Source organism: Schistocerca americana, chromosome 8, assembly GCF_021461395.2.
Source record: "Schistocerca americana isolate TAMUIC-IGC-003095 chromosome 8, iqSchAmer2.1, whole genome shotgun sequence".
Classification (NCBI taxonomy): Eukaryota; Metazoa; Arthropoda; class Insecta; order Orthoptera; family Acrididae; genus Schistocerca; species Schistocerca americana.
Window position 1 is genome coordinate 196,380,096 of NC_060126.1, and position 14,494 is coordinate 196,394,589.

The 14,494-nt window shown below is 46.6% G+C and overlaps 1 protein-coding gene across 3 annotated transcripts in view; it reads right to left on the reverse strand.

The window, feature by feature from the left end:
* Positions 1–226: 226 nt before the first annotated feature.
* LOC124545183 (nucleolar protein of 40 kDa-like) overlaps positions 227–14,494 on the reverse strand; it is a 69,179-nt gene continuing 54,911 nt past the window's right edge. The window contains exons 6-7 of one of the 3 annotated variants that reach the window (XM_047124042.1): positions 1,506–1,589; positions 227–467 (exon numbers count right to left, since the gene is read on the reverse strand). In XM_047124042.1, coding sequence (XP_046979998.1) covers positions 333–467; positions 1,506–1,589 — 219 coding nt within the window. In that variant the 3' untranslated portion in view covers positions 227–332. Of the gene's footprint in view, positions 468–623; positions 1,243–1,505; positions 1,590–14,494 lie in introns of those variants that run through there. The other 2 variants (XM_047124043.1, XM_047124044.1) reach the window with 2 other exon arrangements.

The following is a 14,494-nucleotide window of genomic DNA, read 5'->3' on the forward strand; positions in this document are numbered from 1 at the left end:
AATGCTCATATAAAAGTTTTGGTGTTAAAAATACGAACAGCAGGGCTGGTTATAGAAATTGGGACATATTTAACTAGTAAGAAGTGAAACTGTTAGTATTCAGGAATCACTTGGATTGATGGTAGGATGTGTACGATTTTGTCTGAGTACTTCAATTAGCAATTTCACATTAGGACATCAGCTAGTGATATTCACACTTAAATTGATTTTTTAAAAACATAACAAGTAGTTTTTTCAAGTTCATTTTTACTAATAATCATAAAAGGTGACTGTTGCATTTGCCTGAAATTGTCTTTGGTAAAATCAGTATCTTTTTACAATAGTACAATGTTTTACTGTTTCTTCTTCTTGGAAACACTTTCTGGAGATAATGAATGGCTTCTCTTTCTGCGGGAGTTTTCACTATGATGTCCCTTTATTTTTCTTTCATTATTTGGGCTGCTGCTGGCTGATTTTTCAGAACACTGCTGGAAAAAATTGTAGGGATAATCACAGATCCATAATTACAACATATATTAAAGTGTAATATGATTACATCATGATGCTCCCCTTATCCCAAATGATGAAAGCCAGTCAAAACTACTTGCAGAATAAATTACTATTTAATAGGATTGTGGAGTATAATATGAGGAAGATTTTATGCATCAAAATCATCTTGTTCAGTATTTTGTAGGAAAGACTTTCCCTCATTAGTCAGTTCATATTTATTAGTATTGTTTCTATGAACATTCTGTAAAGTCTTCAGTTTTTTCTTGACCAAGCAGAGGAATCGCTTGGTTAAGATGCACAGGTGTATTGGCAAGGAGTTGCGGGTCAAATACCCATCCTGATTCTATAGTTCTCCTACATAACCAAAGGTAAACACTCCATGATGTCAATTTCAATTGGTGTTAGAGGTTAAGACCAACAAACAGATGTGGTGGAGTCTTAAGTATTTAGTTTAACAGAGTCCAGTTGTCTTATGAGGTGACAGGTACAGGCACAATGGAATATAATAATAAATATAAAAATTAGAGCTCACAAAAATATAAAATTTAGGAACAAGGAGTTCAACAATGGTGCTTCGCTGTTATTACTTTAACATACAAAGGCTGATTATTACTTATGCATCCACACTTTGCCCACTGGTTCATGACTGAGGACTATAGAACAAAACAAAAGTGTGCAGATAGTACTCTACAGTTGTTCAGTCAGGGCATTGTGACAGGTATTTGTAAACTCCTGGATCTTCTGCTGATTTTCCTGGAAATGGAGTAACAAGTACTTCACCACTAATGTCCAAAGGGCACAATTTGAGCAAATCCACCCACCAAAATTGAAATAAGAGAGGGGATATAGGCATTCTTTCCAACCTCTGTAAAGATCTGCACAACAAATCAATGTGTATTGTGACCTGTTATAACCCTGGGTAATCTGACAGATATTTTTCAGTACCAAATATGTAAGCTCTTTTAATTACTGTTGAAAAGTACCAAACAATAGATAGATTTACTGTTCTACTATACCTCACTGTCAGATGTATCACTTGCATATTTTCGTTTCTTTTTAGACTTTTTCGATTTCTTGTGGTGACTTTTACTTTTCTTGTGCTGCAAAAAAATATAAAATAAGTTAAAAATCATATTAAAAATGTAACATACTAGTGCAACAGTAAGAAAATTGTATCACTGACCAACAACAATGGGCTACAGAAAGGCAACATTGTAGCTGCCCACATTTGTAACACTTCACTGTGAAGTGCAGCGCTATATAGACATGGAAAAGGTTATTCTGATGATTTGATTAATATCTGAATGAGCATGAGCAAATTGTATAGCAAAGTGCAGTTGCAAGTCTGCATCAGGAATGGTTACATAGGGCAGAATTTCAGTATATAACATATATAGTGGTATCTGGAAGTGCATGGTGTGTTGTGCTTTCTGTGAACAGTTATTGGGTGCTGAATGACAAATGAAAATATGCAGTACCATTCATAATTCTAAATATCAATGTTCTCATATTGGAATATTCATATCCAAGTTGTTAAGGAGGAACCAATGATGTGATGAAAGAGGTTGTATTACTATATCACAGAAGAATTGTCACACTAGTTAACAAAAAATACAAACTATTATTGAATAAAAGTTTGTTAAGCAGTTAGGCTCAAAAAATACAAGTACTGTAAACACAGAGTAAAGCACCTGCTTGGCACCATTCTATGCCAATTTATTCATTGGCCATTTAGAGAAATCCTTCCCAACCACCCAGAATCCAAAACCTCTGGGTTGAGTGTGAGGACACTGTATCCACATTCCTCCAGAACCTCAACACCTTCTCTCCCGTCTGGTCCTCCCCAACCCAAAAGCCAGCTTCTTTTATGTTGACCTCCACCTCAAAGATAGCTACATCAGTATCTCTGTCCATATCAAACCTACTGACCACCAAGCAATAGGACATTGCCACCGATCCCATATCATGAAGTTCCTTCCATATAACCTAGCTATTCATAGCCATAGCATCTGTAATGAGTAGCAGTCCCTCTCCAAATGTGTCAAGGATCTCACTGAGGCCTTCATAGACCAAAATTACCCTCCCAAACTTGTACAGAAACTGATCTCCTGTTCTTTATCTCTCCAATCACCCACCACCTCCCAAAGCCCCATGGTCCGACCACAAAGGGGCATTCCCCTCATAACACAGTACCACTCAGGACTGGAGCAGCTGAATCACATTCTCTACTACCTCTCTTCATGCCCTGAAATGAGGAAATCTTACCGTATTATCATTCCTACACTTCCCACAGTGGTGTTCCACCACCCACTGAGCATACACAATATCCCTACTTATCCCCATTCCAAACCCCTTGCCTCACTGCTCATATTCCTGTAGCAGACCTAGATGCATTCACAGCTCGTGGCCTAGTGGCTAATGTTGCTACCTCTGGATCACGGGGTCCCAGGTTCGATTCCCGGCTGGGTTCAGGATTTTCTCTGCCTGGGGACTGGGTGTTCGTGTTGTCCTCATTCTTCCATCATCATACTGGACTGTGTGTACAGGAACTGATGACCGCCCCACAAACCAAACATCATCATTGGACCTAGATGCAAGACCTGTCCCATACATCCTCCCACCACCACCACCACCACCACCACCACCAATTCCAGTCCAATCACAAGCATCACCTATCTCATCGAAACCAGGGCTACTTCTGAAAGCTATCATGGGATCTACAAGTTAAGCTGCAACCACTATGCTGCATTCTACATCGACATGACAACCGACAAGCTGTGTGTCCATATGAATAGCCACTGAAAAACTGTGGCCAAAGGCAACAGAACCAGCCACTTGCTGAGCACGCTGTGCAACACAACATTCTTCACTTCAGTGACTGCTTTACGGCCTGCACCATATGGATCCTTCCTACTAACACTAGCTTTTCTGAATTGTGCAGGTGGGAAATCTCCCTGCAGTATATCCTACGTTCTTGTAACCCCGCTGGCCTCGACCTTTGTTACCGTCCTTCACCCACCTGTCCCCGAACCTGCTCCCATTCCAGGGCTTAACAGCCCTCTCTCTATTCCACCAACACATCCACAGTCTTTTTATTTCTCTTCTTTTCCACTCCCCTCCCCACCTGTCCCCCATGTAACCTCCCACTTGTACCTAGTTGCCCTACCGTGTCCCCACCACATCCCTGTATGTTCCCACAAGCAGCACTTCACTGTCCCCCACCATTATTGTGCTATCCCTCCCTCTCCATACCTCTGCCACCCAGATTGCTTCTCCCACCACAGATAGCTGCTTGCTGTCCGGCTTCGGTAGCTAGAGACAGTGGTTTTTTTTGTGTGTGTGTGTGTGTGTACTTTATAAGAAGGCTGTTTGGCTGAAAGCTTACTTGCTTAGCAGTCTTTTTGTTGTGCCTGTCTACAACTCAACATCTCCACTATAAGGTGAGTAGCAATCTATCCTTTTCATATTATTGTCAGATACTGTTTGAATCACAGAAGGAAGGAAGACTGCATTTTCAAGATAGCAGAAATTGGTATAATGCAGTATATACATGGTTATGGAGGTAATATGTGTCAACAAAAAAGAAAGTTACATAGTATGATATTTTCTATATGCTCATAACAACATACAGAGCATAAAGTTTACAATGAAAAAAGAAATAAGAATACAAGTGATGAACTAGGAACTAAGAAAGCTTGTAATGTTTGAACTTAGAAAACAGGAAATAGGAGTGGGGTACTACAGAGTTTTGTTAAAAGTGCATACGAAAGAGAAGTGAAAATAAAAGAATTTTTTTTCTACTTCTGTGCTTTATTTCCCATGTCTCTTGGGGTCATCCCTTCTAGCCACATTATGCCATTCTGAACGTATTTGTGTCATTTCAAGGTTCAGTCCCATGGTTTCCACAGTAGAGTGGGTCCTAATCCATGAATTCAGTGTTTATCCAATGCTTCTTCTTACTTATTTTATGTAAAGTATTGTCCTTGTCATATTGTTAGGTTTACAGCACATGACATTCCTGTACTAGTGTAGGGGATTTTCTTGAAGTTTTTCCACTATGTTTGTTTCCTTAAATGAATCTGTCTTTTAGGATCATTTCTCCAGGCCAGCTGAGCATCCTTGCCTCGGTAACCTGGAGGTTCTGTTCATCTGATTAGCGCCATGGCTCACCACACTGAAAATACATAAAATGTATTTGCAGTTGTGAATATCGACAACCACCAGCTGTATGATGGAGTGATGACAATGAAAATTTGTGCGAACCGGTACTCAAACCCGGATATCCTGCTTATTGTGAGCAGGAAATCCGAGTTTGAGCCCAGTTCCGGCACAAATTTTCATTCTTGTCATTCCATTATAGAGTTGATGTTTATCCAGATTTGAGGTTCTGGGCAAAAAAGTCCTCCTTTAGAAATAGAAACCATACACACAAGCTCATCTCATACACATTTGGCCACTGATACTGGTTAGAGTGGCCAGACTGCATACTGCGACTGCATCTGACAAGAGTAGCAAGGGGGGTTGTGTTGTGAGGGCAAGGAGGAGGAATGGGGTAGGGTTGGGGGGAGAGACAGTGTTGTAACGGTGGATGACGATGATGTGCTGTCTGTGAGATTGTCATGGACGTGGGGGCGGGGGATAGGACAGGGCTTTTACATGCAGAGTCAACTCCTTGTGCTGAGAGAAGGGGAAAGAAAAGGGAGTGGAGAAAAGCAGAGAAAGGAAAAAGGCTGTAGGTGCATTGGCAGATATGACTTTGTAGTGCTGGGTGGCAGAAGTGGAAGACAGCGAGTTACTATAGTAACCAGAATATGACAGGACTAGAAGGCACTGGCCAAGCAGCCTAGGCCATCAAACAGTGAGTTCCAGAAAACCACTAAGGACAACAAGACAAGATGACAGAATGACAAGGCCAGGTTTAAACCAAATCGAAAACATCAACACAGCAATACGTGAAGCCAAGCAACGCTGCAAACAAGGAGTGAAAGTAAGTGCAGCCAAACATGACTGAGGTCTGGATCCCAGTGCTGCTGACTTTATAGTATGACTGCAGATTTCAATAACCTGAAGTGTGTGTGTGTGTGGTTTTTTTTTTTTTTTTTTTTTTTTTTTTTTTTGTGGTTTTAGGGCGCACAACTTCAATGGTCATTAGCGCCCTGACTACTCTAAGAATGCACCGCGAGGCACAAGTTGACCACAACAACTAAAAGGGAAAACACGATAAAAGACAGACTGACAGGCATAGGATTAAAAAACAGCATCATCAAATGTCCTTAGCGAGGTTTGTCAAATTGATAAAACGAAGAACACGAGCAGCTGCTCGTGGGTCATCCGCTAAAATGGCATCGAAAGTATTTGGCAGGTTAAGATCGAGGCGCAGTGTGTTAAGATCTGGACAGGACATTAAAATGTGTCTAACCGTCAGCAAGTGCCCACATGGGCAGAACGGCGCCGGCGCAGCCGTCAGCAGATGGCGATGGCTGAACCGGCAGTGTCCAATTCTTAACCGGGCTAAAACGACCTCCTCCCGCCGAGAAGGGCGTGAGGAGGACGTCCAAGCCACGGGAAGAGGTTTTAAGGCCCGAAGCTTGTTGTCGGTAAGTGCAGCCCAATCGGCATGCCACAGAGATAAGATGCGCCGACAAATCACCCTGCTAAAATCGGACGAAGGGACACAACAAGAAGCTGTCCGAGGCTGGAGGACCGCAGCCTTGGCCGCGGCATCTGCAGCTTCGTTCCCAGGGATACCGACATGGCCAGGAACCCACATAAAGCTAACTGGAGAACCGACGTCCACCAGCTGCTGAAGAGAGCGTTGGATCCGGTGTACGAAAGGGTGAACCGGGTACGGATCACTGAGGCTCTGGAAGGCGCTCAGGGAATCTGAGCAGATGACATAAGCAGAATGTCGGTGGCGGCAGATGTAAAGAACAGCCTGGTAGAGGGCAAAGAGCTCAGCTGTGAAGACCGAACAATGGCCATGGAGCCGGTATTTGAAACTTTGTGCCTCGACAATAAAGGAACACCCGACCCCGTCATTGGTCTTAGAGCCATCTGTATAAATGAAAGTCATGTCGATGAACTTCGAACGAAGTTCCAAAAAACGGGAGTGGTAGACCGAACTGGGAGTGACCTCTTTTGGGAGCGAGCTGAGGTCAAGGTGAACGCGGACCTGAGCCTGGAGCCAAGGTGGCGTGCGGCTCTCGCCCACTCGAAAGGTTGCAGGGAGGGAAAAAGTAAGGTGTTGAAGGAGGCGACGAAAGCGAACGCCAGGGGGTAGCAGGGGAGAGACATACAACCCGTATTGACGGTCAAGAGAGTCGTCAAAAAAGGAACGATAAGACGGATGGTCGGGCATTGACAGTAGCCGACAGGCATACCGACAAAGCAGTATATCGCGCCGGTAGGTGAGTGGCAATTCGCCAGCGTCAGCATGAAGACTCTCTACGGGACTGGTATAAAATGCTCCGATCGCAAGTCGTAAACCCCGATGTTGTATGGAGTTGAGGCGGCGTAAGATGGATGGCCGTGCAGAGGAGTATACGAAGCTCCCATAATCCAGCTTGGAGCGGACGATCGACCGATATAGACGAAGTAGGACGGTTCGATCCGCTCCCCACGACAGACCACTGAGAACACGGAGGACATTTAAAGAACGGGTACAACGGGCGGCCAAATATGACACATGTGGAGACCAGCTAAGTTTCCTGTCAAATGTAAGGCCTAAAAATTTGGTTGTCTCCACGATTGGGAGAGCAACGGGACCGAGTCTTAAGGACAGTGGGAGAAACTCTTTGTATCGCCAGAAGTTAATACAGACCGTCTTCTCGGCAGAAAAACGGAAGCCATTGGCGACACTCCAGGAGTAAAGACGGTCAAGAGAACGCTGAAGACAGCGCTCCAGGACACGTGTACACTGCGCGCTGCAATAGATGGTAAAATCGTCCACGAAAAGGGAGCCTGATACATCAGCTGGGAGGCAATCCATTATTGGATTGATCGCGATGGCGAAGAGAGCGACGCTCAAAACTGAGCCCTGTGGCACCCCATTCTCCTGGCGAAAGGTGTCGGACAGGACAGAACCCACACGTACCCTGAACTGTCGATCCATTAAAAAGGAACGAATAAAAAGAGGGAGGCGACCGCGAAGGCCCCATGTATGCATGGTGCGGAGGATGCCCGCCTTCCAACAGGTGTCGTAAGCCTTCTCCAAATCAAAGAACACAGCCGCGGTCGGGCGCTTCCGCAAGAAGTTATTCATAATGAAGGTCGACAAGGTAACCAGATGGTCAACAGCAGAGCGGCGCCTACGAAATCCACATTGTACATTGGTAAGTAGGCGTCGAGACTCGAGCAGCCAACCCAATCGAGAGTTAACCATTCGCTCCATCACTTTACAGACACAGCTGGTAAGCGAGATAGGTCGATAACTGGAAGGCAAGTGCTTGTCCTTCCCCGGCTTAGGAATCGGGACAACAATAGACTCGCGCCAGCATGCGGGAACATGTCCCTCAATCCAGATGCGATTGTATGTACGAAGAAGAAAACCTTTACCCGCAGGAGAAAGGTTCTTCAGCATCTGAATATGAATAGAATCTGGCCCTGGAGCAGAGGACCGTGATCGGCCAAGTGCGTTTTCGAGTTCCCGCATGGTGAATGGGGCATTATAACTTTCACAATTCGAGGAGCGGAAGTTAAGTGGCCTAGCCTCCTCTGCCTGTTTGCGGGGGAGGAAGGCAGGGTGGTAATGAGCGGAGCTCGAAACCTCTGCGAAAAAGCGGCCGAAGGCATTGGAGACAGCCTCAGGGGCCACAAGGACGTCATTCGCGACCTTCAAGCCAGAAACTGGTGAGTGGACCTTAGCGCCAGATAGCCGGCGCAGGCTAACCCAGACAACAGAAGAAGGAGTAAAACTGTTGAAGGTGCTTGTGAAAGCAGCCCAGCTGGCTTTCTTGCTTTCTTTGATAATACGACGACACTGAGCACGTAATCGTTTATAATTGATACAATTCGCCACTATAGGGTGGCGTTTAAAAGTGCGTAAAGCACGTCGACGAGCACGTAAAGCGTCTCTACATGCTGCGGTCCACCAGGGGACCAGTACGCGACGTGGAGAAGAAGGAGGGTGAGGGATGGAATATTCAGCAGCAGCGAGAATGACTTCCGTAAGGTGTGCGACCTGACGATCGCAGCTTGTAAAGGTTTGATCCTGAAAGGTCGCCCTGGAAGAGAAGAGCCCCCAGTCTGCCTTGGAGATGGTCCAATTAGAGAAGCACGGAGAGGGGGTATGCTGCAGGAGATGGATAACACACGGGAAGTGGTCGCTCGAATATGTATCAGAAAGTGCATACCACTCAAACCGGCGTGCAAGTTGGGGAGTACATATAGAGAGGTCTAAATGGGAATAGGTGTGAGATGTGTCCGAAAGAAAAGTAGGGGCACCAGTATTGAGGCAGACAAGATCGAGCTGGTTGAAGAGGTCTGCTAACAAGGAGCCCCTCGGGCAGGATGCTGGAGAGCCCCAAAGGGGATGGTGGGCATTGAAGTCTCCAGTTAACAAAAATGGTGCAGGTAGCTGAGCAATAAGTTGCATCACGTCTGCCCTGGTAACGGCAGATGACGATGGAGTGTAAACGGTACAAAAGGAAAACGTAAAAGTGGGGAGAGTAATGCGGATGGCAACTGCCTGCAGGCCGGTGTGCAACGTGATGGGATCGTAGTAAATATCATCCCGGACCAGCAACATAACCCCTCCATGAGCTGGGATACCTACCACAGGGGGTAGGTCAAAACGCACAGAGGTGTAGTGTGCCAAGGCAATTTGATCGCATGGGCGTAGCTTCGTTTCCTGGAGGGCTACGACAAGCGGACGGTGCAAGCGGAGCAGCAACAAGTCCTCGCGGTTGGAGCGAATGCTGCGAATATTCCAGTGAATAAGTGCCATCGTAAGAAAAGAAAGATGAGAGAAGTGGTCACCTCGAAGGCCGCTTAGGGCCTGGCTTCGAGCGAGCACTGCCGCCGCTATCAGTAGGCGGACAGTCATCGTCCATTGGGTCTATAGGGTCATCGGCCATCTCGGGAGGATGGCCGGGAGGGGGAGCTTCCTCCGCCAGTGAACGGCCAGATGTACGGCGACCAGCGGTGCGGCCAGGCGAAACGGATGACGGCCTGGGGCGGCAGCCGCTGGGTGGCGCAAGAGAAGAAATGCGCCGTGGCGGGGAAGGAGAACTGTGCTTCCTATGCGCCTTTTTGGAAGGACGTGTAGTGGAAGTACCGGTCGAAGGCTGTGAGGTCGAGGTACGGAGGAAGTCTGCACGGGATGGTTCCTTCTTGAAGGCCCGTGCATCTGACTTCGGTGTCTTCGTCTTAGCAGAAGCTGAAGAAGGTGCTCGTGTCTGTGGGGTGATGGGAGGAAGAGGAGACGTCGACCGCGCGATCTTAGCACTGGCCGAACGGACGACCGTGGTGCTGAAGGTCAGATCGCATGTCTGGGTTGCTACCTCCCGGGTAGTCCGAGGAGAGGCGAGGACAGTACTGTATTTCCCCGCTGGGAGCAGCGTGGGCTTCCTACTAGCCAATAGCTTGCGAGCAGCCGAGGTGGACACTTTCTCTTTGACCCGAATTTCTTGGATACAGCGTTCTTCCTTATAGACAGGACAGTCGCGGGAGGATGCTGCATGGTCACCCTGACAGTTCACACAACGAGGAGACGGAGGTGGACAGTCACCCTCATGGGCATCCCTGCCACAGGTGACACATTTAGCCGCATTGGAACAAGACTGTCGAGTGTGATTGAAACGCTGACACTGGTAGCAGCGCGTAGGTGTCGGGATATAGGGGCGAACAGAAATAACCTCGTAGCCCGCCTTGATGCGCGATGGCAGCTTAACACTATCGAAGGTCAAGAAAATTGTCCGGGTCGGTACAAGGTCATTGTTGACCTTTTTCATTACCCTATGGACAGCCGTCACGCCCTGCTCAGCGAGGAATGATTGAAGCTCCTCGTCAGTCAATCCGTCGAGGGAGCCAGTATAGATCACACCACGAGACGAATTCAAAGTTCGGTGGGCCTCCACCCGGACAGGGAACGTGTACAGGAGGGTGGCCCGAAGCAGTTTTTGTGCCTGAAAGGCATTCTCAGTTTCTAGTAATAAGGTGCCGTTACGCAACCTGGTACAGGATTTGACAGATCCGGCTATGGCATCTACGCCCTTCTGAATAACGAAAGGGTTGACAGAGGAAAAATCCTTTCCGTCCTCAGTTCGAGAAACTACGAGGAACTGTGGGGCAGGCGGTAGTACTTTTGTCACTGTTGGCTGGTCACGTTTCCGTTTTTGGGTCGAAGTCGAAAGAGATGGAGTAGAATCCATTGCGGAGGAATCCCCCATGATTGCCAGCGTCTCCGATGGCGCGCTCCTTCCTTGTGGGGACCCTCTCAGAGGGCACTCCCGCCTTAGGTGAATGTTTACACCTCAGGTCACACCTCCCGAGAAACAGACGGAGGGACCAATCGGCATGGTCAGAAGGTATCAGCTCAGGCAATCACCCCTCCCCGGGCCTGGCCTTTACCAGGGGGTACGCGCGTGCCTTACATGTCTACCCAGGGCGGGGACTTACGCGTTACCCCGTCACCGGCTACGCGTGCGAACGCGTGGGTCGGCCTTCAGGCACGCACAGGGAGGAAGGAAGAAGAGGAAAAAGAAGAGAGAGAGGGAGAAAGAGGACAGACTGTCTCAAACGCCGAGGCGGAGACCAGAGAAGGCAAGGAGAAGAAGGCAATGAGAAAGCAAGGGGAAGAAGGCAATAAGAAGGCAAGGAGAAGAAGGCAATAAGAAGGCAAGGAGAAGAAGGCAATAAGAAGGCAAGGAGAAGAAGGCAATAAGAAGGCAAGGAGAAGAAGGCAATGAGAAAAAGGCAATGAGAAGGCAAGGAGAAAAAGGCAATGAGAAGGCAAGGAGAAGGCAAGGGAAAGAGTAAGGAAGACAGTGAGGTGGAGAAGAGCAAAGAAAGGAACCAACAAAAGGAAGGAAGAAACGAGAAGTGAAAAAACCAAAAGGACCACGATGATAGGTCGTGGAACCGTCCGTCTCCGGACGCAGGCGCGAACTACCCCCGTGAGGGGGATGGACTCCTTTTAGTCGCCTCTTACGACAGGCAGGAATACCGCGGGCCTATTCTAATCCCCGGACCCGCAGGGGGGGCCTGAAATGTGTGGCACGGCCTGCGGCTATTACTGAGAAAGTGACAGCATTGCTTGCAAATGTTAGGCTGTGAAGCAATCGCTGAAGTGAATAACTTCTTCTTGAGCAGTATGTTCAGCAACTGGGTGATTTCAATAACTTCCTCTTAGTGACAATTTGTCAGTGGCCATTCATGCGGACTGACAGCTTATATGAGGGCATTGTCTTCATGAAGTTGTGGTTTCAAACTGGGGGTTGTTCTTGATAAGTTGCAATACTTATACACTGTTGGTCCTACTTACTCTAAATCCTCTATGTTCTAGCAATGTACACCAAACATTAAGATAATATTGAATTTCTAGTAGAGTTTTTGTTATTAGAACTGTGTCATCAGCATATAAAAGTTTACATGGAGTTGGTTTCTGTAGATTCTCTGTGACATAAGTTCATGGCCAGATTGAATAGCAGTGGACTTGATGATGGACCTCAGACTTCCCTCAAATTATTTGCCAATACCCTCAAATTCTTCGCCAATACCTGCAGGGCTTAAAACTTCTGTCTTGATGTTCTCATTTATGTTCTTGAGAATATAGATGCAATATTCAGGGACACACTGTGCGCAAAAAGCATGAGTGAGACCGAGACTGATGAAGACTTAAATTAATGACCCCAATGCAAAGTGCTATAATACAATGGCAATGAACTACAACATAGTTTTAATATAGCATGGCAAAATTACCTAGAAAAAGCTCAATTCCACTCCATTTTAGTTATATCTCACTAACAAGAAGAGAAAATAATTAAGCACTTGGTGTGTTGGCATTTACAGAATAATTCTCCACGAAGCAGCATATACCATGTTGGTCGTATAGTGGGTGTATGACTGCTATAACAATTACAAACAGCAATCAACAGTGGTCCTGGGGCACACGAAGTCCCCACTGTACATCGCCCCTATAGGCAGTCCCCTACTTTGTGCCGTTGCTCATCTCCCACGACTTGGACGAGGGGTTGGACTTATGGGAGCTGGGAAGGCCCTATGGGAACCCTGAAACGTGACGGCTAACGGGGCTCTGGTGAAGCTGCGATAGGCCTAGCAAGCCAGTAGTGGATAAATCAACTGCTTTTAAAAAGGGAACATGCCTCGGATCACGGAACGGATTTAAAGGAAACCGACCAAGCAATGGAACAGGATTACGAGATGGTTTACGACTGGGCACCTTAAACGTAAGGACTCTAACTGGGAAGTTAGAAGAAATTGTAGAAATGATGGAAAGGAGGAAATTGGACATCTTGGGACTTGCTGAGACTAGGTGGAGAGGAGTTGGTGAAAAACCACTAAGTAAAGGATGTAAACTGTACTGGATAGGGAATGAGAGGGGAAGAAATGGAGTGGCAATAGTGGTCAGAGAGGGTCTGCAGGAGGAGGTGGAAGGTATCAATGATCGAATGATAAAAGCCAGAGTACAAGTGAAAGGAAAAAGCATTGAAATCATCCAAGCATATGCCCCACAGGTGGGGTGTACAAAAAAAGAAAAGGAGGAATTTGAAGATGACATGCAAAAGCAGCTAAATGGAGGTAATCAGATTATAATAGGGGACCTCAATGCACATGTTGGCACAGACAGGAAAGGATTCGAGGAGATAATGGGACCAGAGGGCTGGGGGAACCGAAATAGAGAAGGAAAATTGTTGCTGGAATTCTGCAAGAGGAATGGGCTGGCGATCGCAAATTCCTGGTACAAGAAGAGAAGTAGCCACAAAATAACTTGGTACAGTGGAGACTGGTCCCAAACTTCAGTAGTAGACCATGTACTAGTGGAGAGGCAGATGATGAGCAGCCTCACAGATGTTAAGGTCATTCCATCTGAGGCCTTAGACTGTGACCATCGGCTGTTGGCAGCCACCCTGAGAGAGAAAAAAGATGGAGGGCAACAGATATACAGGAGAAAAGGTTGAAGACATGGATGCTGAAAGAGGATGAACGGAGGACCCAGTACCAGACACTGATCAGGAAGAAGCTGCCAAAGGAAGATCAGAGAACAGTGGAAGAAGAATGGGGAGATTTTAAGAGGGCTCTAGTTGAGGCAGTTGAGACTGTGTGCGGAAGAACTAGCACAAAGAGGAGAAGTAAGGAAACCCCATGGTGGAACAACATATGTAAAGAGGCAGTACTTCGAAAGAACAAAGCCTTCAGAGAATGGTTCCAGGCCCGAACAGAGGAAGCTAGGGTAAAATATAAGGAAAGCAAGAAAGTGGCACAGACCATAGTAAGGGCAGAGAAGAAGAAGTGGATGGGAAAATGGACAAGAATGTTAGAAGAGGACAGTGAAGGGAACAAAAAAGTACTTTACACCATGGTAAGAAATAAGAGGAACGACAGAAGCGAGTGCCTGAGGATCATGGATAATAATGGAAGAGTTGTGGAGGAAATGCATGAGCTCAAAAAGATTTGGAAGGAGTACTTTGAAGATCTGTTGAATGCCGCCAAGCGGGTAACTAACAGCGTTGGAGAGCCTAAGGCAGCAGACGATTATAATAGTGGGGAAACTGATGATCTAACTTGGAATGAAGTGGAAGAAGCCATAAAGAGGATGAAAGGGGGCAAGGCACCAGGTTGGGACGAAGTAGCAGTGGATATGATATGAGCAGCAGGAGAAGTAGGAACTCAGTGGCTATACAGAGTGCTGAGGGTGGTGTGGAAGGAGAACAGAATTCCTGAGGATTGGAAGAAAGGAATTATAGTCCCGATCTTCAAGAAAGGGGATAAAAGGAGATGTGAGAACTACAGAGGAATCACCCTGCTATGCCACTGTGGAAAAATC